The sequence below is a fragment of the Lampetra planeri genome, chromosome 20, assembly GCF_965212315.1.
Source record: "Lampetra planeri chromosome 20, kcLamPlan1.2.h2, whole genome shotgun sequence".
Classification (NCBI taxonomy): Eukaryota; Metazoa; Chordata; class Hyperoartia; order Petromyzontiformes; family Petromyzontidae; genus Lampetra; species Lampetra planeri.
Window position 1 is genome coordinate 11991979 of NC_136126.1, and position 27246 is coordinate 12019224.

The window sequence follows — 27246 nt, forward strand, 5'->3', positions numbered from 1 at the left end:
GTGCAAAAACCCTTCGCCAGTTACAACCGCTCCAACGCTCCGAGCGAACGCACGAGTTACCTTTAAACGATATCTTCTCAATGTGCCCCCATTCAACGGGTGGTCTAATAATACAATCCATCACACATTTCATGCGGTGTACAAAAAACTCCCTCCGAAAATAACTTTCCATCGTGGAGGTGCTTGCTGACGGTACAAATGCACTGCAGATGGTGGACTCTCTCGTCCAGAGTGAGCGGATACTGCACATGTTACAAGTTGACGTTATTATTCGTACCGTTCACTGCATATACCCTTGAACTACAATATACGTTTCCTACTATGATAGAAACTAAGAGGGAACCACTGACACCACATCCGTGACTGACGATTGAGACGTCAAAATGTTACTCATTAATTCTTGGAAATGTCATTCTGTCTTTGTAATATCCAGAGGGATTTTCACTCAATTTTGCTTTGAGACACGCAAATGTACATAAACATATCAGATTAAACAGTGATCACGACGACGATGACAACGATGCAAACGGTGGTGCTGACGACGATTACCTAGAGGGTTAATCTAAAAAGCTCCAATTATGCCTTCTAATATTACACTTGCATTTGCTTCATCTCTACTTCTTAAAAATAATAAAAAGATGAAACGCACAACAGGAAGATGTCACGCAATGGCTTTTGATGACACGAGATGCACTGTGAACAGTGCATCTCACAGGTCCTCAAGCCTGCGATAATCAATCACATAGCAAATTCGAGCTGATGCGTCCTACTTTTGGCATTAAATACTTTCCCCCCTATAAAACACAGCCCTGATTATTCATTGTAATTTCAGTCTATAGAGCACTAAATGTCACAACATAAGTGAGCATTGAGAGTGACTCGCCAAATGACATATCACTCTACTGCACGGAAAACCACTTATCATGCCAATTGCTTCTCCCCTCACACTGGAGTGCTTCTGGAAAGATGAACTGGATAATAAAGAGTAACAAACCACCAAACCTAAAGAGATGGGTTTTTTGTTTTGTTTTAATCAGTTCATTCTATCTGCTATGACTTATGGTCCAGAAAGTCACAAATTTGAACAAAAACTGAAAAGTGCAAAACGAAGCGTGGAGAGATGCGTGCATGGAATAACACTGAGAGACAGACGCAGGAACACGTGGAATAGCGAATGCACGGAGGTTAGTGGCACACGGTGGCGAGATGTCAACTACCTCGCCTGGTACACAGGAGGTTGTGGGTTCGATCCCAACCCTGACGCCTGCATATTTGGAGTTTGCATGTCTCTCTCCCCGTGAATTTTTCTACGGATCCTCTGGTTTTTCCCTCCACATTCAGAATCAACGTGCGTTTAGAAAAATTGGCTGCTATACATTTCCACGTGATAAAGCCACTTTGTTGGGCGATCATTTGTGGTCAGGTTGCTTCTAAAAAAAGAGGGACATAGCTCAGTGGGCCTTATTTGGTAAAATAAATAAGAATTAAAATTGTTAACAAACGTAAACGGGCTTGGGCAGAACATGTCGAGAGAAGAGATGATGGTTGACGGTCAACAATAGTGACCGAGTGGCTGCAGAGGAGTTAGAGAGGAAACTTTGACAAGACAATTTTTCCCCGAATCTTTTGAAATATTGTATACTCCTACCGTGAATCTTAAATTAGAGATAAAAGCAAAGCCCTGCAATTGCTTGCACACGCCATTGATGGAAAGGCCTCCACAGGAGGGAGCCCAAGAGAGGCCCCCTGGAGAGTAATTGGCCTACTCTTCCACACTGGCCGAATATCTCGGAGGGGGGAGTTGCCCACACCTGCCGATCAACTGATTTGGGAGTTTACGAAGCTTGCCCATTAATTCATCTCCCTCGCCGGGAGATCGAACCGGGGACCTCTGGATTGCAAGTGCAGCGCGCTGACCATCCACACTATGGCAGCATCCCTTCTGCCATAACGGGTGAATATTCGTAAATTACTCCCACTTCTCATGCAAAGCACCTCTCATTGTGTCACCCCGCAGATAATTATGTATCGACCCTTCACATTAAAACATTTACCATTTCATAAAATGTTCTACCATTTGAATGACATCTGATTTTCTCATCCGTAGTTATCCAAAGCTAAAGTACTACGCTGTGAAACATCACGTAATTAAGTCAACAGTTGCGAGCCGTGGGAAATGAAGCATGCCACGGGATCCACCAGCGGAGTCCGGCCAGACAGCGTCGCAACAGCTGGGCACACCAAGTGTGTTGAGCATGTTTACTAACAGAATAATAACCTTACATTGGCTCATAACATAGCTAAGAGTAAATACACGTTGCCAGGACGGCTTATAGAAGAGCTTAGACAGAGTAGATACACGCATGATAACAGTCTATGTGACCCCTCAGCACGAGAAGGGAGCACGGTAACACAGCCTGGCCCCTGCTCCTTTGCGAGTCATTTCACAGTGGCAGGGCGGTTCACACTTGTGCCGGAGCAAAACGAGTTTGAGTTCGACGCCCGACTCTGCGTAGAGTTTGTATATTTGTATGAGAGCTAAAAATACATAAAAATATAACGGGATCAGCTAAACATCCCAATGCTGAAACAAAAGACGTGCACATGTCTTAATTGGGATTACACACAGTGCCAAAATCGCACCCCAAACTGCGAAAACTTGGGCAGGACCCTCATGGCAGGGAGCATTCAGAGTCGGCGAGGCTTCGCTGGGTAAACAAGCAGAATAATATATATTTTTTTCTGGTTCACAGAGCAGAGCTGTTAGCGCTTTACAGGAATGATCGACATTGTTTTGTCTCATGAACAGGTCCCGCACTTGTTATCCGTGCTCCACAACAACAATAACCAGCTTGTGACAATTATATTTATTGTCTACTTTCGGATGTTTGTTCTCCACAGGAGGATGGGGGGATGGTTATGGTTTTAAGGAGCCCCAGTGGCAAATTATTGCAAAAGCTCAAGTGGTTGGTTCTCTAAGGACGAGGAGGCGGTAAATATTTACGTAAAAATGATTGCATCAGGCTGAAGTCATCGTTGGTACTGCCTCAGTGTGCGCGCTGGCGCCCGGGCCTCTGGTACCTGCACTTTCAATTAAGCACGTCCTCTGATACACCACAAAACTTTGCATAAAACTTTCAAATTTTGTGCGGAATTATTTTCACAAACGTTGGAAATGTGTATTTTCTGATTTATTATTTGTTTTATCTTGTAAGCAGCTCTGCAAAAGTCTAAGCCTATCCAGTCACACACGGCTAACGCGCTCGCCAGCGGCGGGGAAGCGGGCCGACATGCCGCTCACAGCAGACCACACTGCAGAACCCTCGCTCCCAAAGGCAGCCTGGTTCAGTTTAACTCCAGAGCCGTGTGTCCTTGTTATGAAACCAAAAACTTTCCACACATCAGGCTCTCGCGATTGGCATTACGATTCATAGCTGATTTTTTGTGTGTCGTACACCCTCGTCCAGCCGGCACAGCCGATTAACACAATTTTATTTTTGAGTCAGCACACTGGTATGTTTGGAGAGAAAACAATTGGTACAACGTTTCTCTGGTATAGTTGCATCCAACAGAATCAGGCAGTTGCCACAAGAGCAAAACTTTCCTCAATTCTTGGGCCTTAAATAGGTGGTGTGATTTCATCAATATGCATCAACAAGGGCAGGAAGTGATACCTGAATCAGGAGTAAAGTGGCTTTTTTGTCCACGTGACAACTTTATTAATAAGCTGTGTCAGGTGTAGCAAGGTGTATGGCACACATTTTACTCGTGTGATCTGACACAAACACTTTCACCGAGTCAACTGTAGAACCAGCCACGACAACACGGCCACAACCACAGAGGGCTCACAATCGTATGAAGAACACTTCCCAATACCATCCCCTGGCCACAGGGGGGATTAGGGGATAGGAAAAGGGTGCAGGGAAATAGAGCAGAAGGGCATGCGCCCACAGAGACAAACGTGTTGGGTGATGCACCCTGAGTCACAGGGCTGGGTGTGTTTCTGATCCTGGGCAGCCCTGGGCTGTTCCCATGCTGGCAGAAGCCAAACTGTCGTTGGTCACAGAAGCCAGGCATGAGCGTGGCAGCGGTTCGGCCAGTTGCTGGAGACATTTCAGAAAGCCACCAACTAATACCAGCTGTTATGTGCTGCAAGAGAGTGGACTTTTCAAGGGCCTGGATTCTAACCTGGATTCTAAGTTGATCACCTTTCACCAAAACAACCATGACGTGGTCCCAAGTTGTTTACATATTTAGGTGAAGGAAATGAAAGATGTGGGCCACATTGAATGTGTCGGTAAAATATAGTTTTGCCACCAACGGCAGAAGAAAATGATCTAAACAGCAGAAACTATGAACATAAACTCAAAAATTCTCCAAATGTGTTTCTGCCATGTGGAGAGTGGTGTCCACAATGGCCAACATTGATTCAGAAAATCCAGATTTTGCTGAACTAAATTTATTGGATTTGTTTGAGGAAGCAACAACTGCAGTGGACTTAAAGCATATGACGTAATATACTTAAGACTTACATAAGGCTTTCGACAAATCCCACACAAAAGACCTTTGCGAAAACTCAAAGCCGCACAAAATTAAAGAGAATGCAAGCACTTGGATTGAGAGCTGGCTGACACCATTAACGCAAAGGACCATCACAAAGGGAGTAACCTCAATCTGGGGAAAAGAAAAGTCTGTTCTGTAACGCGTGTTGCTTTCAAAATGCGAATTTGGGATAACGCAATTGAGTGAGCGGAACTACATCGTGCGAGGTAGGAATAAGCGGTTGTACGGCTGCCTCAGCATAGCATCACAGAAGGCGGGATGCTGCTGGATGCTTTTAGACGCTACCCACACGCCTCAGTCTTTGTTCAGCCTGTGTACGCATCTTACGTGTTATCGTGGACTTGCTTTACCCCCTAAATTATTTAGATTATTTATTATAACGCGATTTTTACATAACGTGGTGTTCTTCAGGAACGCAACAACTACCACCACGTTATAGGAAAACAGACCTGGAATTAGTTGAGCACCTCAGGGATCAGTACTCCGGACCACTGCAGTTTCTAATCCACATCAACGACTCATATTCCCGCCACTAGTGAATTGGTAGATGATCGCAAAACTAAGGAGGCATGGCAAAGAACGACACAACAGCAAAGGAAATTCAGAAATACTTAAGCCAAATTCAAATTGAGTAGACATCTTGAAAAATGTAATACAATTAAAATGTAAAGTGTTACATGTAGGTCGCAAAACTATCGAATAATAATAAAAATACTAACATCAAATGGGGCGGGGGTGTGGAACATGTGGATATGACGACATAATAAAGGAATTAAGGAGTTCAAGTTGACTAAGCATTGTCTTCATCCACACGAACCAGGGAAGCAATAAAGAAAACCAATAAAACGCTTGGGTACACAGTGTAAAGTGTCTAAAAATAAATCCAGGGACTTATCGATGAGCCTATGCACGCACTCGCACGGCCCCACTTGGAGTCCCACGTCCTGTTTGGGTCACCTGTCAGGTTGCCCTGGAAGCAGTGTAACAGGGAGCAGCCAGAACGTGATTGTTAAAGACAGAGACGTACAAAGACAGCCTCAAAACACTACATCGCTTTAGTCTTAATCCAGGTCTATACAATCATAAATGTATGTATGTTGAACTTCTTTCACACCATACGTAGCCAACCGTGCATATCGGATGTGCGCAGGAAGGACAACATACTAAACATAAAAAGTAGTTTTAAAGAAATGAGTATTCAGTCTTGGTTATTTTAAAGTGCATAGCTCCAGTGGCTTCCTAATATTGGAAGGAAGAGCATTCCAGATGGCCGCAGAGGCACATCTAAAAGCGCGAGATGCAGTGAACATCTTCATCCGATGGTTAGCCAAAAGCCGCTACAAGGATCATAATAACATCGACCAAGTTGATCCAGATGACTACCACTTCCAGACCAACGCAGACAAGAGAACGAGCGGCCATGGTGGAGGCCGCATGTGGTAGGGACGTTCAGGACCGAGGCCGGGAGGAAGAGATTGTGTTTCACGTCAAGAGCGGTGGGAGTGTGGAACAGGCTGAGGCCCACACAACACGTGGATGAAGCTGATTCACTGGGACTCGTCAAGAAACGCCTCAATCATATTCTAGTATCCATCTGCTACTGACAACTGAGCAAGCTGGATGGACTGAATGGCCCCTTCTAGTTTGTAATATTTCGTATCTTCTCATGTTCTCAAGGGGTGCATGGCTGAGATTGGGCCAGAATGAAGTTGGGTAGAATTCAATTTCCACCGCACCCTCTACTTCTTTGGAACTCTTTCACCCCAGACTGACACTGCTTCTGCCGAGTGGGACCTCTGTCAGCCCAAGGCAGTAATATCTTTATGGATGGGAATTTATACTGCTTGAGGCTTAAATCGTTTCTGCCCAGAGCAAAATTACTTTTCACTCAATGGAGATTCCTCCACATTGCCCTTGTGGTTTTTGACAGCGAGCGTCTTAACATATGGAGGTGTTAAAGCTGGCGGCAGGGTCTACAATGTGGCAGCGCGATGCCCAGAAACCCCAGAGCCCAGTTGCACCTCAAGACCGGCTGCTCCAGGCAACGGGGCTCAGTTGCCACCTTCAAGGTTAATTACAATGCAAATCCAGCAGCATTCACTTTGACGACAGTTGTCAGTGAAAACTTATTTTTCCCTTTTGCTACTTTCCACCAACAGAATTATGACACACACGGCATGATGGATTTTACCTCCACATTTAGAAACATGCGTCGAGTGTATTTGGCTGCTATATATTTCCCCATGATAAGCCACTTCGTTGAGCTGTCATTTGTGGCCAAGCCACTTCTTAAAAAGAGCTACATAGCTCAGTGGGTCGTACCTGATAAAATAAAAAGAAAAGCGAAATATTTGAAGTTAGCAATTCTGCTTTGAGACAAAAGACCAAACCAACGGATGTCTTTTCCACACAGGCATTGTTATCTAATTATATATCCTTATGAATAACAAAGTTTCCTGTTATCAGCCACTCACAGATGCCGAAATGTGGCGCCACTTCCGTGGAATCTCATCCACGTGTGATAGCGCACCAATCACATCTAACACGTGCTTTGGGGCCTATTAAACATTACAAATGTCATCAAAAGTTACCCAACACATTCCAATCAATCTTTTTCACTCAATAATGCCACCCCACAGTGTAATTAACGGGACGTTTTAAACTATTTGCGCATCTCGTCATAATTCCGCGGGACTATGGTTTATCCAGTTTTACACCATTAAGGCAAATAATACAATCCCTGCTTAGAGACTTGAATGTGAGACAAATACAAGGGACTTGGTGAGTTGACGTTTACCAACACTCCTCACAATCTGTGCTAGTTGCATCCCACATATGATTTGCCAACGCTCATGGATTTAATTTTAACCCAGTACAGCAATTGTTTGCGCCGTCATGAGCAATCGCCAAACTCAGGTTGATGCACGAACGTACACCACGAGGGAAGGGGAGGGACGCGCGAAATCACAGCACTGCTGCCGTGCACAATCTTGCGCGCTACACGCCAGCCTCCGCTTCATAAGCGCTGCTTCCTGCCGAGTTGCTCACGTCATGCCAGACGCTTGTCCATTCCTTAGATATTTGATGGGAGATATTGAGCCCCTGCAGAGGCCTCTTTAACAGCCATAATTCCTCCTGTATATACATCACTTAAGCTCAACAACTTTGGTGAACCTCACACGTTTGTAATACAATTTTGGACCAGTCCTAACGATTGCATGCTGTGGACCATAAAACAATGCAAACAATAAGTAGAGGACATGATATTTTCTCAATTGGAATTCACGAGGCAAGTGTGCAAGATGACATGCAGCACATTCCAAACTCACTATCTGCCACCACATTTTTATTACAGTATTTACATTTTTACCATAAAATAATCTCAAAAGCGTTCTAACAGCACAAATGAGTGATTGTGTAGTGGCAAGAAAATATCATGCAAAAAAAACCCTTCACAAACCAAAGACTAATAACACTTAATGGATAACATTCACGGAAATAAAATCCCATGCATTGGCTGTGACATTCAAGAATATGCCTGACCAGCCTCTACTCGCTATGTGTGCATCACTGAATATTTTTGTTGTTTTTAATGGAATGGGCACTGTGGAAAAGTAGCATGAGTCATTGAGCTTGCACACCAATATTCTCTTGTAAATGTTGTCGGTTTTACTCTCCAACACACCGCTGTGCTGAACTAGTAATGAATTGGTACATTTTGTTTATGTCGGGCGGTCGTGGCGGGTTTAACGAGACATTTATATTCACACGAACTAACCCAAAAACAAAAAACCCTCTATTTTGGATAATATTGGTTGCGAATGCCTACAACGAGTATCATTCACTTGATTATTTCTTGATGAGAAATGCAACCAAAACTCAAAGGTAAAACACAGCCAGAGTGAATTCCAGCTCAAATGAGCATCGAGGCGGCCATCATCTCCAGTTTACAGCCCTGAGACGGTGATGGAAATTCCACATTCCTATGGCGGGAGTGATTCTACCCACAGGGCACAACCACTTGATTTCCCCCACAAAGTGGTTCTCACTTTATCGACCCCATGAAGGGACGATGGGCCGAGTCGATCCCCAAACAGGATTTAAACTCGCAACACTCCTGCTGCGAGCCGCTCGCTCGATCTAGCACCGAGCCACCTGTCGCGTTACTGAAAGGCAACTGCGATTCCTACAGACCTGCAGCTCTTCTTACGCATCTAACCGGAGAATGCCAGCCACCGGAGGGGACACTTTTGCTGCACCGCATTCGGACGTGGCAAGCGCGAGCCCCCGGCGTGGGAGAACGCGCGGACGTCCGACGTGCTTTTGACACCCGGCGCTTGCCAACCACTTTACCAATCGTTGCCCGTCCCAAATAGATTGTGTGCATCTATTTGGAGACTAGCGGACGCAGAGCGGCGCAACCTCGCGTAGCTGATTGACGAATGCCTCCCTGCTCTGTGTCGCTCGTGGATGGGGTCGTTCGAGCCTGCTTCGCCACAATGGTTAGTGCAGCGGGTCGGGGGGGGGGACAGAGGACCAGTTCCGATATCACTCAAATCACTCGAAACTCATGTGAGCCGTGACTGGGAATACAACTAGGGTTCGTGGCACAACTTGTTAACTGTCTGCATCACTCATTACACACGAAGAACTTGCCACAAATGAACCACAATACCTCGCTGATCTCGTCAATGAGCATTAAACCATCACGCGAGCTCCGCTCATCCTCGCAGCAGCAGCAGCAGCAGCAGCGACTTTTGGCTGGCCATCGAACAAAGACGGCCACTGCATCGCGTGTTTTGAGATGCGCTTCTGCGGCCGTCTGGAACGCTCTGCCTTCCGATATTAGGAAGCCACTGGAGCCATGCACTTTTAAATATTCATTAAAATCTCATTTTTTTATAACTGCTTTTTGTCTTTAGTTTGTTGTCCTTCCCCTGCACCTCTGATTATCGCGGTTGGCTACGTACGGTGTCAATAAAGTTCAACATACCCCCGCCAACCCCCTCCCCCTGGAAGATCAATTACAAAAGCTATCAAAGAAAATAAATGTTCGAGAGAGGATACATGCGTAATTTGACAGAAAACTACATCCCTGAAGAGGCAGTGGAAATGCATTGCAGCAATGTACCGGGCAACTCCCTGCCTGGTACATGACTGGTAAATGTTCCAGGCAGTTCCCCAGTGTGGATAGGCTGGGTATGAGGATCAGCAACGATATGGAAAGCATCAGAGTGCAAGAGGGATGACCGTGTTGGGTTGTGCGAGGTCAGGCGATCAACAAGATATGCGAAAGAAAGCCACGGAGTGGCCTCAATGCTACGTGAGGATGTTAAAGCTGATAACGCTCTTTGACTGGAAAGTGCTACAGCTGCTTGTTGCTGAAGGCCTGACGTGACTCACGCTGGCCTCAGCAAGCTGAATCACCACCGGCCTCAGCAAGCTGAATCACCACCGGCTTCAACAAGCTGCTGCAAACTGCGCTGGTTTTAAACGACGTATACTTGCATCAGGAACACGTACTTGCAAATTATTATTTTACATTTCAGTATCAAATGCTAAAAAAAAGCAACACCGTGGCCTGCACTAACTCAACCATTTCATCGTTTTAATTACGCTCCTCCACCTTTCGTCAATTCCCAAGATAAATAAACCCTTTTGTGTTTCCAATTGTGTTCCGAAAACAAACATTTACTTTTGTTTACCCAACCTGCTGTTCGCGACTTTTGCTTAGATCATGTTTATCTTCAGCCCTGCTTTGTCGTCTTCTTTGTTAAATTCTTCAATTATTTTTCTGCAGTGAATTTCCACTTGCTATTATGATGGCTATATCTTCAAAATATGGCACGCAATCTCGGTGTAACACAGCGCTTTCTTTTTCATCTCAGTTGTTAGACAATCAATGCGCAATCCGGACGTGGGTGCCTGATGTCGGTATCATGTCTATAGCTATGCTCTCTGGGTTCCTAAATTCTCAAGGACCGAAGGCGAATTATAAATATTTGTTTTCCCAATAATAACGGATCCAATTGATTGAACGGGTATTGCAATAACTCATTAAATGTGTTATGTTTGTTGATGAGCCAGGCTACACAGGGTTGGGCAAGGACATTTTCACCTAGTACACCGGACAGCGCATACTTTAGATAGTTCTTGACCTAACAATAATTACATATATTTAAGACCGCACAATTTAAATAACAATGAAAATAAAACAAATATACAACTAAAAACAGGAATAAAAAAAAAATGTTATACTACAATCATATCAATGGTTCTTATACGGTATGGGACACCATTCCAATATCGAACCAGGCTCGTGCTCAAAATACCAGCTGCTCTCCAAGATAATTACAAAAAATGGCAACTTAAGTTCAGTGCTTGAATGCCATCTATCAGGGTATGGCACAAAAGGCAAACGATTTCATCAGATGACAGACATGTTGGTGAAATGAGACGTTATGCACGAAGAACGATAGAGTTCCTTTTCCTTCTTTATGTGAATGAAATTTTATTTAATGGACTCAGTACTGTGCCATGTGCAGTAAGGGACCTCGCTTGTGAAAGAAGTTACATCAGGAAACATACATTTGCCAAGAACATTAAAATTATACTGTGAAAAATTTTCCGTCCATATTTTCTCTTAAAACTTCGTCCATTTAAAAAAGGGCTGCTGTATGAAAAAAAAGCGAACTTTGCAGTGTGGTAATACTGCATGTGGTATTGAAGAAACATTCACTATTCTTTCAAAACGGTGACCACCATTTAAGCCAATTGGTATCTAATTAAAACCCCTATGAGTATGCCCGGTTGTGTCGTTCGGCTATGAAAGCACAGACCGTGCTTCCACAAGAATGTAATATACAGCAGTGTACTTCATGACAGTATTCAATCCATATTTCTTTCATTTCATTATTTCCCTGTAATAATTTCAGCACATACAGTAACAGTAAACACAAAGCCTTTGTTTGCACAGAGCAGCAGTAGAGTGTCAGAGGAAGCCCTCGCGCGGGCACCATCCTAGCCCCTGTGGATCATCTCCAGCAATGGTGGATGACATCATGCACATAACCCTAAATCACAAATTCCCCTGCTGGAACTTACAAGGAATGGGCAAGCGCCGTTGTGATGTAATTGTGTGGAACCCGCACCTGGGCTTCCATGGCCTGGGGCCAAATTCAGATATCTTGTAGGGCCACGGCTGCACGTGTTGGACTTGGCACAGCACAGTTAACAAGCTGCCCAGCTCGTCTACCAAGGAGCCTCCATTTTGTCCGGGGGATTTCAACCAGTACGAAGAAATGCTATTGCCGATAAACACACGGACACACGTGCAACATGATGCGCGTGTTGGGTTTGTCATCTGAACACGCACATTCTCATTCCAGAATGAGACAGCAAAAACTAAATTCTGAAATGAAAATGCGAAAAAAAAGTGTTTTGTTGCCACTGCGTGGTAACGTACTGTTCCGCTGAGTGGTAACGTGCTGTTCCACTGAGTGGTAACGCACTGTTCCGCTTCGTGGTAAAGTTCCACAGTGATTTGTCGAGGGGCTTTGTAGTTGTCGTATAATGGCAGGTGTCTTCAGGCAGAAGGATGGACGCGACGCCGCGTGGGCATAACAATAAGGAGCGCATTGCCTCGATTAAAACGGGAGTTAAAATCCTGTGTGCTTCGGCCAGATGTGTCGAGAGGAAATGAGGCAATAATAGTCTGGTAATTGTCTGTGTGGCCGGCTTTGTTGACGCTTCTTCTGTCCGCGCAGGAGTCTTTTTGCGCTTCACTCGCAAATGGAAGCCATCACCGGGCTTTGAGGTATTACTGGCGGAGAGGATTGTAGAGTGGCAATTTAAATATTTCCATCAAGAGGATGTCTGGCACAGCCTCCTCATGATTAATGGCATGACACGATATAACTGGATAGTGGTTTAACTGTACGATTTACCAAGGGCAAACCTGCTAACATTAGAGTGATTGTGCTGTTTGTCCATTTCCCTCCAAAAAAAATGTTTCTGTAGTATATTTATTGTGAAAGTGATGCCAACTGCAGGTGATTCAGAGTCTCGGACTCAATGCTCAGCATTGCCAATTTGCATTGGGACACAACAACACGTGCGCGTGTTTGTGTTTCACAATAATCTCAAAATACGGTGCTCTCTTCACAACCTATGTATCTATGAGGTAAAATTACCAGTAGTGGATTCAAACATCTAATCTTGACTTAAAGCTTTCGTGACTGCAGGAATTCATATTCTTTGGGTCTTTCGGTAAAGTCACGTAGAAAGGTTGAAAAAAACTACGACGTTTCTATCGCAACACAAGCGGTCGTGATCAGTAGTTTTTTTGTAAAAAAAGAATTACCTATCTACGTGTCTTTACCGAAAAACCCAAAGAATACAAACGCCATCAATTGATGGTGTCCACACTGCTTGTGCCGTACGTTGCACAGATACAACTTCGAGGGTGCGGCATTGCCCCGTTTATTCGCCGAGAGCAGTACGTTCCGGAGACGCTCGTGAAAAGCAAATTCCGTGGATAGTGATGGCGGCCTACGAAAATCTATTTAATAAATTACCTACTTAAAATAAATACACAAATAAACTATAGAATACGTGAAAATTATCATAACACAAGAAGATAAAATTATAATAACAAAATTAAATAAAAGCTGGTTGTAATAAATATATAGTAAATTAAAATACATCTTTAAGTATTAATCAGTTTATAAATGAACTTACCTTATCTCTCATCACTGTATCTCTCATCAATTTATCGCATCACTTTCTTTCTCTCTCTCTGGATGCAGTCGTGCAGAGTTCCAGATAAAATTCGCGTATAGCCACACTTCGTGAAAAACCATGGAACACCGTACTGCCTTGGTGTGATAATTAACAGACCGGGGGACTTGCAACCCGAGGCTTACCGGTTCAAATTCCTGGCACGGCAGTTGAAACAATGGGAATGTTTCTATCTACCAAGCAGTATGTACAGTGAGGGAAAAAAGTATTTGATCCCCTGCTGATTATGAACGTTTGCCCACAGACAAAGAAATGATCAGTCTATAATTTTAATGGTAGGTTTATTTGAACAGTGAGAGACAGAATAACAACAACAAAATCCAGAAAAACGCATGTCAAAAATGTTATAAATTGATTTGCATTTTAATGAGGGAAATAAGTATTTGACCACCTCTCAATCAGAAAGATTTCTGGCTCCCAGGTGTCTTTTATACAGGTAACGAGCTGAGATTAGGAGCACACTCTTAAAGGGAGTGCTCCTAATCTCAGCTTGTTACACCTGTTTACAGAAGCAATCAATCAATCAGATTCCAAACTCTCCACCATGGCCAAGCCCAAAGAGCTCTCCAAGGATGTCAGGGACAATATTGTAGACCTACACAAGGCTGGAATGGGTTACAAGACCATCGCCAAACAGCTTAGTGAGAAGGTGACAACAGTTGGTGCGATTATTCGCAAATGGAAGAAACACAAAAGAACTGTCAATCTCCCTCGGCCTGGGGCTCCATGCAAAATCTCACCTCGTGGAGTTGCAATGATCATGAGAACGGTGAGGAATCAGCCCAGAACTACACGGGAGGATCTTGTAAATGATCTCAAGGCAGCTGGGACCATAGTCACCAAGACAACAGTTGGTAACACACTACGCCGTGAAGGACTGAAATCCTGCAGCGCCCGCAAGGTCCCCCTGCTCAAGAAAGCACATATACATGCCCGTATGAAGTTTGCCAATGAACATCTGAATGATTCAGAGGACAACTGGGTGAAAGTGCTGTGGTCAGATGAGACCAAAATGGAGCTCTTTGGCATCAACTCAACCCGCCGTGTTTGAAGGAGGAAGAATGCTGCCTATGACCCCAAGAACACCATCCCCACCGTCAAACATGGAGGTGGAAACATTATGCTTTGGGGGTGTTTTTCTACTAAGGGGACAGGACAACTTCACCGCATCAAAGGGATGATGGACGGGACCATGTACCCTCAAATCTTGGGTGAGAACCTCCTTCCCTCAGCCAGGGCATTGAAAATGGGTCGTGGATGGGTATTCCAGCATGACAATGACCCAAAACACACGGCTAAAGCAACAAAGGAGTGGCTCAAGAAGAAGCACATTAAGGCCTGGAGTGGCCTAGCCAGTCTCCAGACCTTAATCCCATAGAAAATCTGTGGAGGGAGCTAAAGGTTCGAGTTGCCAAACGTCAGCCTCGAAACCTTAATGACTTGGAGAAGATCTGCAAAGAGGAGTGGGACAAAATCCCTCCTGAGATGTGTGCAAACCTGGTGGCCAACTACAAGAAACGTCTGACCTCTGTGATTGCCAACAAGGTTTTTGCCACAAAGTACTAAGTCATGTCTTGCAGAGGGGTCAAATACTTATTTCCCTCATTAAAATGCAAATCAATTTATAACATTTTTGACGTGCGTTTTTCTGGATTTTTTTGTTGTTATTCTGTCTCTCACTGTTCAAATAAACCTACCATTAAAATTATAGACTGATCATTTCTTTGTTAGTGGGAAAACGTACAAAATCAGCAGGGTATCAAATACTTTTCTCCTTCACTGTATGCATTGATGCACCACAACACCAGTGAGTTGATCGGCAGCTATGAGACCACCTCTGCCACGATGTTGGGCCAGTGTGGATAAATAAGCCAAATACCCTCCACAGGGGCTCTGGAGAGCCACACTAACTATTCAGGTTAAATATTTCCATTACCAACAAATTTAAAATATTGATTGTTGTACGTAGTAATGCAAATGTACGGTGCAATGATCTGTAACCAGTTTCGTCTGATGACAAGAATACGGTAACTTCAATACCTTTTGTCCTAATTATATGCACGCTATGAAAAAAAATTGCACGGGAAAAACCCCCCAAAACGACTACATATTCCTCTCACACGAACCTACGACAAGCCCCACGTAGATAAAAGGAGCCAGGAAAATGTTCCCATGATGAGATTCCATTTGGCATGTGACAATCGTGTGCAGGGGCAACACTGCTTAGCCCCCTCTCCCCCCCCCCCTCTAAAGTAGTCGAGCTGCCAGTGTGTGACACGTGGGCCTCATTTTAAATGGGCCACTCAGCCACGGCTTTCTTGCAAGGTTCAGCACAAGGTTTCCTCTAGGCAGCCAGTGTGTGTGTGTTTATCAGCAATGTATACAGGATGCGTGACAGCAGCCCCGTACAAGAAATGCATGCATGGAGAAGAGATGTCACGCTGGTCACTCAGGAACCTGACAACAGAAGTATTTGCCAAACATTGGCGTAATGCTGCGTGTTTGTGCTTCAGAAGCCTGGCCAGTGTGCGGAGGAGAGGCAGGCGCAGTGAAGAGATTTAAATTGGCTACCAGCCAACATGGAAACAAAGCTTTGGACTGGGCCTCTTGCATGTCCCTCTCCCATCAATATTGACAAACCATTTTGCCAAAACTAATTTTCATGTGTGTCCTTTTTAGATGCCATGTGTTTAAACCAAAATAAATAATGCAAAGACAATAATACATGTAATAATTGTCTTTATGGTGGTGATTGCCTTTAGAAATCAAATTAAACATTCTCTTGGAAGAAATTAAAAAAACAGTACGTTATCTCCAAATATACGGGCGTCAGCGTTGGGATCGGACCCATGTCCTCCCCTGTATACCAAGTGAGGTAGGAAACATCTCACCACCGTGTAACAGTGGCCCAGGCAAGCAGGCCAAGTAAAGGTGCGGCTCTCATTAAGAGTGCGAGAGGAGCGTTCGATCGGCACAGATCAGACGCTGCGAGTTTGAATCTGAACAGCCATCAAACTTAAAACCAGTGAGTCCATGGGCTCTCAGATACCAATTACTGCACAACAAAATATTAAATTGGGTTTTCACTCAGCTAAACCGAGCTCCAATGATTTGTTTGATTGCCATGTGGCAGTTTAGAGACTCAAAAGAGTGTAGCTGAGGGACCTGGCTCACGTCTAAATGAAGTGACTTTTGAAATTCCCTGACATTATTAGGGGGCTGTTGACTGACACAATGTGGTCCTTCCTGTGATAGTTACAAGTAAAAGTGTCTTTAATTTATTGGAATACCATTGGGGATGGAAACTTCAAAAGAGTATTAAAAGTTCCTTTGTTTAACAAATGTCTACATTCGCAACCACAGCGGCATGAGAATACGGCTAACGCCCACACTTGTGCACCAGACACACACACTCAACGACAAGCACACACAAACGCACGTGCATTAATGCATGTACTGTCACCAGCAAGCACTCTCATACTCATTGCTTATCACAGATTACTCCTGCACAGTTCTCACGCTGAGAAGTAATGGAAATAACCCATTCTTCAGCCAGCACCCCACTGATGCATAACAGTGTCTTGGCATTCTATTAATACCAGCTTCGCTGTGTTTGTTAATGCTCTGCTGATTACGTTTTTTCTATATGTACAAATATATATATCAAATGTGTCATGGTCAAAAGGTAATTTTCCAGGCACCAAAATTCATAGGCAACATAAACATAACCATGCCCATCTTTTCCGCATTTGCAACTTCGTCCAACACGCCCCCTGAATAAACACCGCATTTTACCGTGTGCACACAGGAGAGACATTGAAATGAATTTAAAATTACCTCTCCTGGTATACAGGAGGCCATGAGCTCGATTCCGCCTCTGACGTCTGCTGTATATATGGAGATTGCATGCTCTCCCTGTAGTCACGTGGATTTTTCTCCGGGTCCTCCGGTTTTCCCTTCCACACTTAGAATCAGCGTCACGCATTTAGAGCATTTGGCTGCTCTAAATGTCCACGTGATGATAATCCACTTCGTTGAGCCATCATTGGTGGCCAGGCCGCTACTGAAAAAGAGGTATTCAGCTCATTGGGCCTTACCTAGTAAAATAAAAATAGTAGTTTAGTTTCAATAGTTTAGATTGACTTTGGAGGGTCTGTGTTTCATGTTCAAAGGTAGACAACCACTCCGGTCGTAACACAGGTGAGTGTACTAGATGCACATACAACAACAAACAATTGTTTAAATAGCATTAATCTATGAGAAAGATTAGAAACAATACACGTGCCACGCTAAAAATACTAAAACCAATTTGAATTCGTGGGGCACAGCATTTTAAATGAATGTAAACGTGTGTTAACATTTACAAATTTTCTTACAAAGAACAGCCATCAAATCTGATTTTCCAATTAAAGATAAAGAGCATACAGAATATTTGGTAATGACAATGTGTTATAACGGGTCATACGAAACATTTTAATGAGGAACTGGTTAACTATAAGCACCCTACAATGCAACTCAATTTGCAGCCTCGAGATTGCACAGGGAACCATGGAACTTATTAGCTTAACAAATAAAGTGCAACTGAAAAACTAAACAATACAAAAACTTCTGAGTGTAACAAATTGGTCTTATTTAACGCCTCAGTGAGATTTTTTTAACAGCATTACTGTGCAACTAAATTCTCCTCTTACATCTCCAAAAGGGCAGGTGGTTTCAAATCAGATTTATAAACTTTGTACGACACAACGACTGTGTTCATCTCAAGTCAAACGTGACACGATAGTTGGTTGCATGCGAGAGGCTGCGGACCGTCAGATAATAATAATAATACTACCGTACGCGACAGTGCCGTCAGATAACGGGGCCTAGGACAAACACGGCGAGTCTACGATTAAAGTCCCATTTCAAAATGACAAATAGGAGGGTCTGCAAGGTCAAGTTTGTCAGAAAATGAGGATAGATATAAAGCATGGGGAGTATAGTGTAGAAAAAAAGGCATTCCGTGGCAACTGTGTCCTAGACTGACCTTTGTGCTGGACCAAAATTAACAAGTTATGCCGACTCTGATCGAGTTGGTCTTCTGTGGCCCATTCGCTATAACACAGCAGTAGTAGTGCTCCGATACGTGTGCCATTGTCTCTGTACTGCTCTACTTTTGGCGTTCTCTGGGCTAACACTGGTAGTGCGACAAGGCCATGCAGAAGGCTGTCTCTAGTGTAGGGCAATCAGTTTCAAAGGCAATGTGTATATAATTACTGTGTAACAAAAACATATTTTTTTTGTTCCTGGGCAGTAAGTTGTATTTTCAAATTGCTTATGCCTCAAAAGTACAGAAAACGGCTATTATTCCCCACAAACTTTGCTTTTGTGACCAGGACACAAAAGCAAAGTTAATCATCTACTCCATTAATAACACTGTGTAACAAATATTTTGAAAATTGACTTATTTTAAATGAGAAAACGTGTGCATTTGTGTCATTCATTCACACAAAGTCCTGGTCACAAAAGCAACGTTTGTGGAGAATAATATCCATTTTCTGTACTTGTGAGGCATAAGCAATTCGAAATTAACACTTACTACCCAGGAACAAAAATTGTGTTACATCGTGAATTATCAGAGCACGTTTGCCTGTTTTGCCACAAGTACGTGTGGTTAATGCGGACGTGAAGCCTTGTAATAGGTATCTATTTAGAGTTTGAACATCTTAACACCTGATTTATTGCCAGAAAGGGTAAAACCTGTTCTTATTTTTCATCATTCTTGATAATGGCAAAAAGGTCCCATAGATACAGCGATAGTCCGCTCGCTGTGTCTTATGATTGTAATCCATTCGCTGGAAACATTAGCATCTTTGAAAATAATCATGGCAAATGAATGTACATGTTCAATTCTGGAACATATCATTGTTAATATAAGCATTTTAGCAGACTTACAGGCAGCAATAAAATGCAAGTTGCTGGAGTGGATATCACCGAAGGAATAATAGGATTGTAGCAATTAGGTGGTAAATTATTGGTGCGGTTTTATCGGAATGCGTTAATGTGTTATTGACTTATACGTGTAGGCCATTTGTTGTATCGATGAACTTGTGATTTAATGGTATTTTAATGGTGCGATATTCCATCCGACCATTTAATTTTTGAATGAACGCTACACGTATGCCAAAAAAAACACACGACATCACCAATGTATTCCACTGACAATAATGAAAAAGGCCACAACTGCATTTCGGAAACAAAATTCGGAAGCGTGAAGAAATAACAAGACTCCATGGGATTCATCAGCAGCTATCAGTCCAGCATCGTCACACAAGTGCACAGAATCTGTACATCGATGGGCCCTTAAAGGGCCACTCTCCTCAGAACCACCGCTTTTGTGTGATTTCAGCATCCAAGAGACACATCGGGCTGCCTAGCGGGTCCAGTTAGCAACGTCACGGAGCTTCATATCACCTCGGAACCCTCTCCCAACTCATGATCCACAACACTCTGGGCCATTCTTTAATGAGATTCCTTCCCTTTAATGTGGCTCCCCCACTGGTGCAAATGCCGTTCGTTTCTGTTTTAATGGATTGCGTATACACAGTGCACAAACTATATGCACATTGCATTATTCAGCTTGGTGTAACACATATGCCGGGGGAGTGGCATTGCCGTGTGCATGTCTGTGCTGGGCGTCGGCATCTCAACACGCACGGCAGACCTCACTGTCCCGGCTCGCTTGCGATCTTACATTTCTCATCGGCATTGTAGTTGCCCTGTGATATCGGTTTCTAGTGTTTTGAACTAAGCGTCGTACACTTTAAAGGTTCGTATGAATAATATATTTGTGCAATTCACCTCGCACTTTACATCGGGTCACATCGAAAGTCCAAGTGTTTCCCTTAGCCTGATCAAGCGATCGTGAGGTCGTGCCCTTCTCCACTCGCAGCCCAAAGCCAGCGGCAGAAATTCCACATTCCTCTGATGGGGACCAGTATTCTGAGCAGTATTTTTTTTAAGTTGACTTACCTATTTTTTTTTATACTGACCAACAAATCTCTATTTTCCAATAAAACAAACTGTGGCCAATGTGTAAGCGTATTCCGTCATGATCATTTTGTTCCGTGAATAAATAACAAAAAATGTGATTGGAGATTAAATATTCGTTAGATGTGTACAGCCATCGGGTACAACAAACGTCAGAAGTGTGGGCGATGACAAGGCGACACCAGTGTAAGAGACGCCACGCGACCGGTGAGTAGCCGGCCAGCAAACACGGGGTCCACATGCGTGTGTGGGATCACTGCCCTGTGACGTGGCTATAGCGAACGACACGCGTAACGGGGAACAACTCGGAGGAAGCGTTGATCCAGCAGTAGACTGAAACTGACCATTGATGACATGCTTAGTTCTAATTCCTTGGTTACTGCTGACATAACTCTCTGACATTTCCAAAAGACGCAGTTAACCGTCGTTGGATTAATTAACATTAACGATATATTTATTTGATCAGACAGAAAAAAAAAAGTCACTAAATCTCACGGCACTCTTGCTTTGGGTCACTTGGTCAATGCATTTTTAAAGCCAACGTCTTCTACGTGGAGGACCGGGTTACCAGCAGGAAACCCAATGTGTGCGAGGGGACAACACTTACCTTCCACACAGGTCAGGAATATACTCAGTCACAAACTTGATTTCCATAATCATAATCGTCGTTATTAATACAAAAAATAATTACATACATCTCTTCACTCGGTGTAAAGACTACACCATTGGTTTTATCTCCAGATAAGGTGAAGGTGGATAACCATACATGACATGGGGATGTGGAAATCATCGGAACAGTCATCACAAACGTTAACTAGTAGTGGCTGCACGGTGGAAGTAGGTGGTAACTCCATCACGTTGCCACCAGTGATTTATCTGGCTCACAGTCTCCATCAGCCATGAAGAGACGTTCAACTGGCGATCTAAACTCGTGCTGTAGGCACAGCGCACCTCAATAACTCAAATCTGTACGTGATGAGAAAACCCATCACACCAGAGGTCATACTGTAGCAGCAAACATTGATGACCATGCTGTACCGATGAGTCCTAATGATGATGAAGCCGTTGTGTCCTTTTGTCTCACTGCTGGTTGAGACGGCCACATTTCCCCAACTCTTCAGGGTCGGTGGTCTCAACGACAACGAGGCCACACATTCAGTTCCCTTTGAACCGGTGGTGTGGACAAGGCCGAGAAGCTGTTTGTATACGCGATGATGCTCTGTCGCGTTGTTCAATCTGTCGTCGTACCTCAAAACAGAAGTCCTGGCCCAGGATGCTGCTGTGCACGGGCCGGATGGTGACCTCGTCCTCGAGGCTCAGGTCCAGCGCCTCCACCGCGTTGCTGGGGCTCAGCAGCGACTCGTGGGAGCGCGACGACTTCAGTCGCGGTGGCGCCGCGTTGGAGCGGTTACTGCGCACATCACGACGACACAATCACGACCGCCATCACCATTACCACCACGACAACGCTGCTCTGCGGCCACAGATGTAAGCCGCGGTGGTGCCGCGTTGAACCGGTTGCTGCGCACATCACGACGACACAACCACCATCACCACCACCGTGACGACGTTTCTCAACGCCCACGGATGTAGTAAGACTTTCGCTGTGGCTAAAACCTCGTGAAATAATGGACATTTGTGAAAAAGAGCTTCATAGCTCATCGGATTCCTCCAGTATAAATATTCTGATTCTGATTGTCTGCAGCTCACTCCGAGATGCAGAGAAACAGTGGGGCTCATGGGTAGTGGGCAGGGAAAAGCAAGGTGGCCGAGGTGACCACGGAGTGCACAGAATGCCCGCCCCAAGAACTCTCTCTGCGTCACGTTCCGTGACCCAAATGGGAATTGCTAATTGTTCAGATTAACTCGGCGACCGGTGAGTGGCAGTGGCATGGACACAGAGAAACCACCGCCACCACCACATTACTCAACAGCCACAGACAAGTGTGCACAACATAAACCCCTGGTGCAATTGAAATTTGTCACATTCGAAAGTTACTCGCAATTAACTCAATTGGAACCATACATAGCAATCATCGGCCCTCCTTTCTGGTCGACTGAGGTCCATTTGCAGGCCAGGTGCTGTGTCACCATGTGCCGTGCAGGGACAGCTCCCGCGGGGGGTGCTCTTTCAATATGTTTGAGATAAGATGCGATGTAAAGTGGTTGGAGATTATCAATGTTCAATATGCATCACCCGCCCACAACAGGGAGGCATGTGTAATTCATACTTATATATCCTCCACAACGTCGCAAAAGATTGATCATATGTATGGCTCTTGCTAAGCATTAACCCAACATTTCTTAAACGTGTACCCTGAAAACATTATTATATTTTTACACGCTCACCCACTTTCCTTGAAGGCAGTCGTTCCTGCAACGAGCGAACCATCCATGAAACGTACTGCTGCTAGTAATGATTTCACACCGTTTTGGTATTTAAAATGATTGCCACCGATATTTTTTCCCATTCCACAAAGGTAACCGGGCGAATGTACAAACAGCACATCTAATTTGCCGATAGCGTTGAACTTGTGCAACTGGATGGCGGGTATCGTCGTCTGACAACAAGGCCTAAGATAATCAATTTATAATTACGGGGCTTTCGTGATTCGGTCAGGAAATTTGGTGGCAGAATTCACGCTAGGTTAGCAGAGGTCACGCCATAAGGGTCACAAGCGCTCCCTCCATTCAACGGGGCTGGCGCTTTCAGCTGCTCGTCTATTTTATTGCCACTTTATTTTAGTGTCAGATAAAACAGTTCAATATACGATATAAGAAGCAGCGTTGAAAAAAATGCTCCAAAAAGATATATGCTTAAAAAAAATTACATCCACTGTGTATTGGCTATGACAATTTTAATGTTTACACGACCGCAGCAGGGCAGTAGGTATACAGCACATATCAGGTCGTGTCATTGCAATTTGGATTAATGGCGCATTACATGAAGTTACTCTCCCATTTCTCATTAATGGCACCCACTTGAATATAAACAGCAATCGTCAGTTTAACGTACAATCGCACATGCCAAGTACCTGCGATTTTGAATTTAAAAGAAGCGGAAGACACAAAGGTAATATGGAGTAAGGCAAACATAATCATTCTTGACGGTAGGCTTATTTGCTGGAATTGATTTTTATTGGGTTATTTTTTTCAAGTGGGGAAAAGGCAAAACCTCTGGGAGTAAACAGCAATATCAGGATGGGGGTCACTTTGAGAGGGTACTGCATTGACAGCGAGAAGGATGCAAGTTCGACTCCCGGTCAGTGGTTGCTTCGGCCCATTAGTCCCAATGTGGATGAAACCATTCTATGGTTTTGTCTTTGTCTCGGTCTCTACGGACGAGTCCTAATGAGGAAGAAACCGGTCTACAGCCAGGTTCTCTGTTTCACTGCTGCCAGTTGTGACGGCCACTTTTCCTCCACTCTTTTCAGTTGTTTGTCCACGTGACAACATGGGTACACATTCAGTTATTTTGAGCTGGTGGTCTGCATGAGGCTGACAGCTCATGCACATGCAATGCACACCTCTGTGTGTTGTTAAATCTAAGCCTTCCGCGTATGATGGTGTGAGGTGAAAGGTACTTAAGAAGCGAATGGGCCCCGCCAAAACGATGTGTAAATTACCACCACCGACTCAGCGCTGCCGATATAAATGAGCACTGAACCCAATGCTGAATTGAGCATTTGGACACTGTAACTCTGAATCATTATAAAGCACGACTATCCTTCGCGTGGTTGGAATGTTTGCTTTTAATCTGGTTCACACAGGGTCAGCGGTTACATTCCACCAAACTCCCAGCCATGCTGTGGGACATTAGCAAAACAAACCGTCAGACGTGAAGTGGATGCGAAACACCTTGCCATCTTGTGACCGTATTTGCAAAGGCAAATAATTAAGTGCCGATGTCAGAGCCTAAAAATCCCTTATTTGCCACACAATTACAATATAAGTATGATGATATAGCATCTAAATGGAACTGCATCTCTAGACATTGATTTTAAACATTATCTTCAACTGAACTGAAATCCAAAACCAGCTATTATTATCCCGACCTAACAACGGTCATCTGGATCACCCTTGCAGAAAATACACTTTCCTATCAATACTATCTCACTCGGTTCCAAATCAAGATAGATTAATTCATTATGTAGTCATATCTCATCCAAACGCCCCACCACATTTTACATTATACGCATGCATAGATTAATGATGCATAAATAATAAAATAATGATGTTATAATGGAATTTCTCCTGCCGGAAAGTATGGTAATTAAATTATTGACGGAGGGAAGGTACTATAATAGTTTAAACCAGATTGTGGCAAAGTGATACTGTGCAAGCCCAATCATTGGCACCACTGGCACACGTGTTCTGCACGAACAACACCGCATCCCTCGCCTGAGGAATGGTCAGCCATGGTGAAGCAAATCCCTGGGAGGCAGGCACTGCCTTGGGTGTGACACTGCCTTGGGTGTGACACTGCCTTGGGTGTGACACACTGCCTTGGGAGTGACATACTGCCTTGGGTGTGTCACTGCCTTGGGAGTGACACACTGCCTTGGGTGTGTCACTGCCTTGGGTGTGACACACTGCCTTGGGTGTGACACACTGCCTTGGGTGTGACACACTGCCTTGGGTGTGACACACTGCCTTGAGAGTGACACACTGCCTTGGGTGTGACACACTGCCTTGGGTGTGACACACTGCCTTGGGTGTGACACTGCCTTGGGTGTGACACTGCCTTGGGTGTGACACACTGCCTTGGGTGTGACACACTGCCTTGGGTGTGACACACTGCCTTGGGTGTGTCACTGCCTTGGGAGTGACACACTGCCTTGGGTGTGACACACTGCCTTGGGTGTGACACTGCCTTGGGTGTGACACTGCCTTGGGAGTGACACACTGCCTTGGGTGTGTCACTGCCTTGGGTGTGACACACTGCCTTGGGTGTGACACACTGACTTGGGTGTGACACACTGCCTTGGGTGTGACACACTGACTTGGGTGTGACACACTGCCTTGGGTGTGACACACTGCCTTCAGTGACACACTGCCTTGGGTGTGACACACTGCCTTGGGTGTGACACTGCCTTGGGTGTGACACACTGCCTTGGGTGTGACACACTGCCTTGGGTGTGATACTGCTATGGGAGTGACACACTGCCTTGGGTGTGACACACTGCCTTGGGTGTGACACACTGCCTTGGGTGTGACACTGCCTTGGGAGTGACATACTGCCTTGGGTGTGTCACTGCCTTGGGAGTGACACACTGCCTTGGGTGTGTCACTGCCTTGGGTGTGACACACTGCCTTGGGAGTGACACACTGCCTTGGGTGTGTCACACTGCCTTGGGTGTGACACACTGCCTTGGGTGTGACACACTGCCTTGGGTGTGACACACTGCCTTGGGTGTGACACACTGCCTTGGGTGTGACACTGCCTTGGGAGTGACACACTGCCTTGGGTGTGTCACTGCCTTGGGTGTGACACACTGCCTTGGGTGTGACACACTGACTTGGGTGTGACACACTGCCTTGGGTGTGACACACTGACTTGGGTGTGACACACTGCCTTGGGTGTGACACACTGCCTTGGGTGTGACACACTGCCTTGGGTGTGACACACTGCCTTGGGTGTGACACACTGCCTTGGGTGTGACACTGCCTTGGGTGTGACACACTGCCTTGGGTGTGACACACTGCCTTGGGAGTGACACACTGCCTTGGGAGTGACACACTGCCTTGGGTGTGACACACTGCCTTGGGTGTGACACACTGCCTTGGGTGTGACACACTGCCTTGAGTGACACACTGCCTTGGGTGTGACACACTGCCTTGGGTGTGACACTGCCTTGGGTGTGACACACTGCCTTGGGTGTGACACACTGCCTTGGGTGTGACACTGCCTTGGGAGTGACACACTGCCTTGGGTGTGACACACTGCCTTGGGTGTGACACACTGCCTTGGGTGTGACACTGCCTTGGGTGTGTGACACGCTGCTTTGGGTGTGACACACTGCCTTGGGTGTGACACACTGCCTTGAGAGTGACACACTGCCTTGGGTGTGACACTGCCTTGGACTGGCTTCCTTCTCTCGTTAACAGTCTTGAGCAGGTGGCGTAAATTCCACAGTCATATGGTGAGGCTGAGGCTTTGCACAGGGCAACCACCGCCAAATTCCCCACAGTGCCGCACTTATTATACCGACCCCGCATGCACGAAGGGCCGAGTTGAAACCTGGCTTGGGAGTTGAACTTGCAACCTTCCAACTGTGAGCAGCGCACATTACCACGGTGCTGCGCCGTCGGGTTGATAATACGTTTCAGGGAAATATTGCAAAATATTATCAAAGGTTACGATCCAGATCACTGAGAAATATCGCCGTGCATGGTTAAAAGAAAAGGTACCCACGCGTTACGCCGCATGACGGTGCATGAAAGAAAAATATCCAGGCTCGATTTTTCTAAAGAAAATGTTATTCCTTGGTAATAACTGCAGCCTGCAAAGGTGACATAACAGTCACCCAGTCTATTTCATGTACACTGGCCTTTCAATGGTATCCAGTGACGCACAGATATACAATAGGCCATCCTATAGAAAGTAAAAAATGTGTAACGTAAAAAAATATAATTTCAAATTGCTTTGAAAAACTCGATTGACATTTTGCGCGCAAAGTTTATATCCAATCCATTATTCTGCAACAAAGACGGCACGGTGATACAAGATTCACTGGCTATGTCCACAGAATCATGTTCACCTGTTCTTGCGGAATGCAGCAGAGCTCTGCTTTGTATTTGCTTTCGCAATGAAACGGTGAGGAAATATCTGCGTTGTAGTACCACGCGGTGACG

The 27246-nt window shown here is 44.9% G+C and overlaps 1 protein-coding gene across 6 annotated transcripts in view; it reads right to left on the reverse strand.

The window, feature by feature from the left end:
• Positions 1 to 27246, reverse strand: part of LOC144724456 (ras GTPase-activating protein nGAP-like) — a 589022-nt gene that overhangs the window by 63587 nt on the left and 498189 nt on the right. For all 6 annotated transcript variants that reach the window (XM_078603594.1, XM_078603592.1, XM_078603590.1 and 3 more), the window contains one exon: positions 21640 to 21802. In XM_078603594.1, the coding sequence (XP_078459720.1) occupies positions 21640 to 21802 (163 nt within the window). The remainder of the gene's footprint in view (positions 1 to 21639; positions 21803 to 27246) is intronic.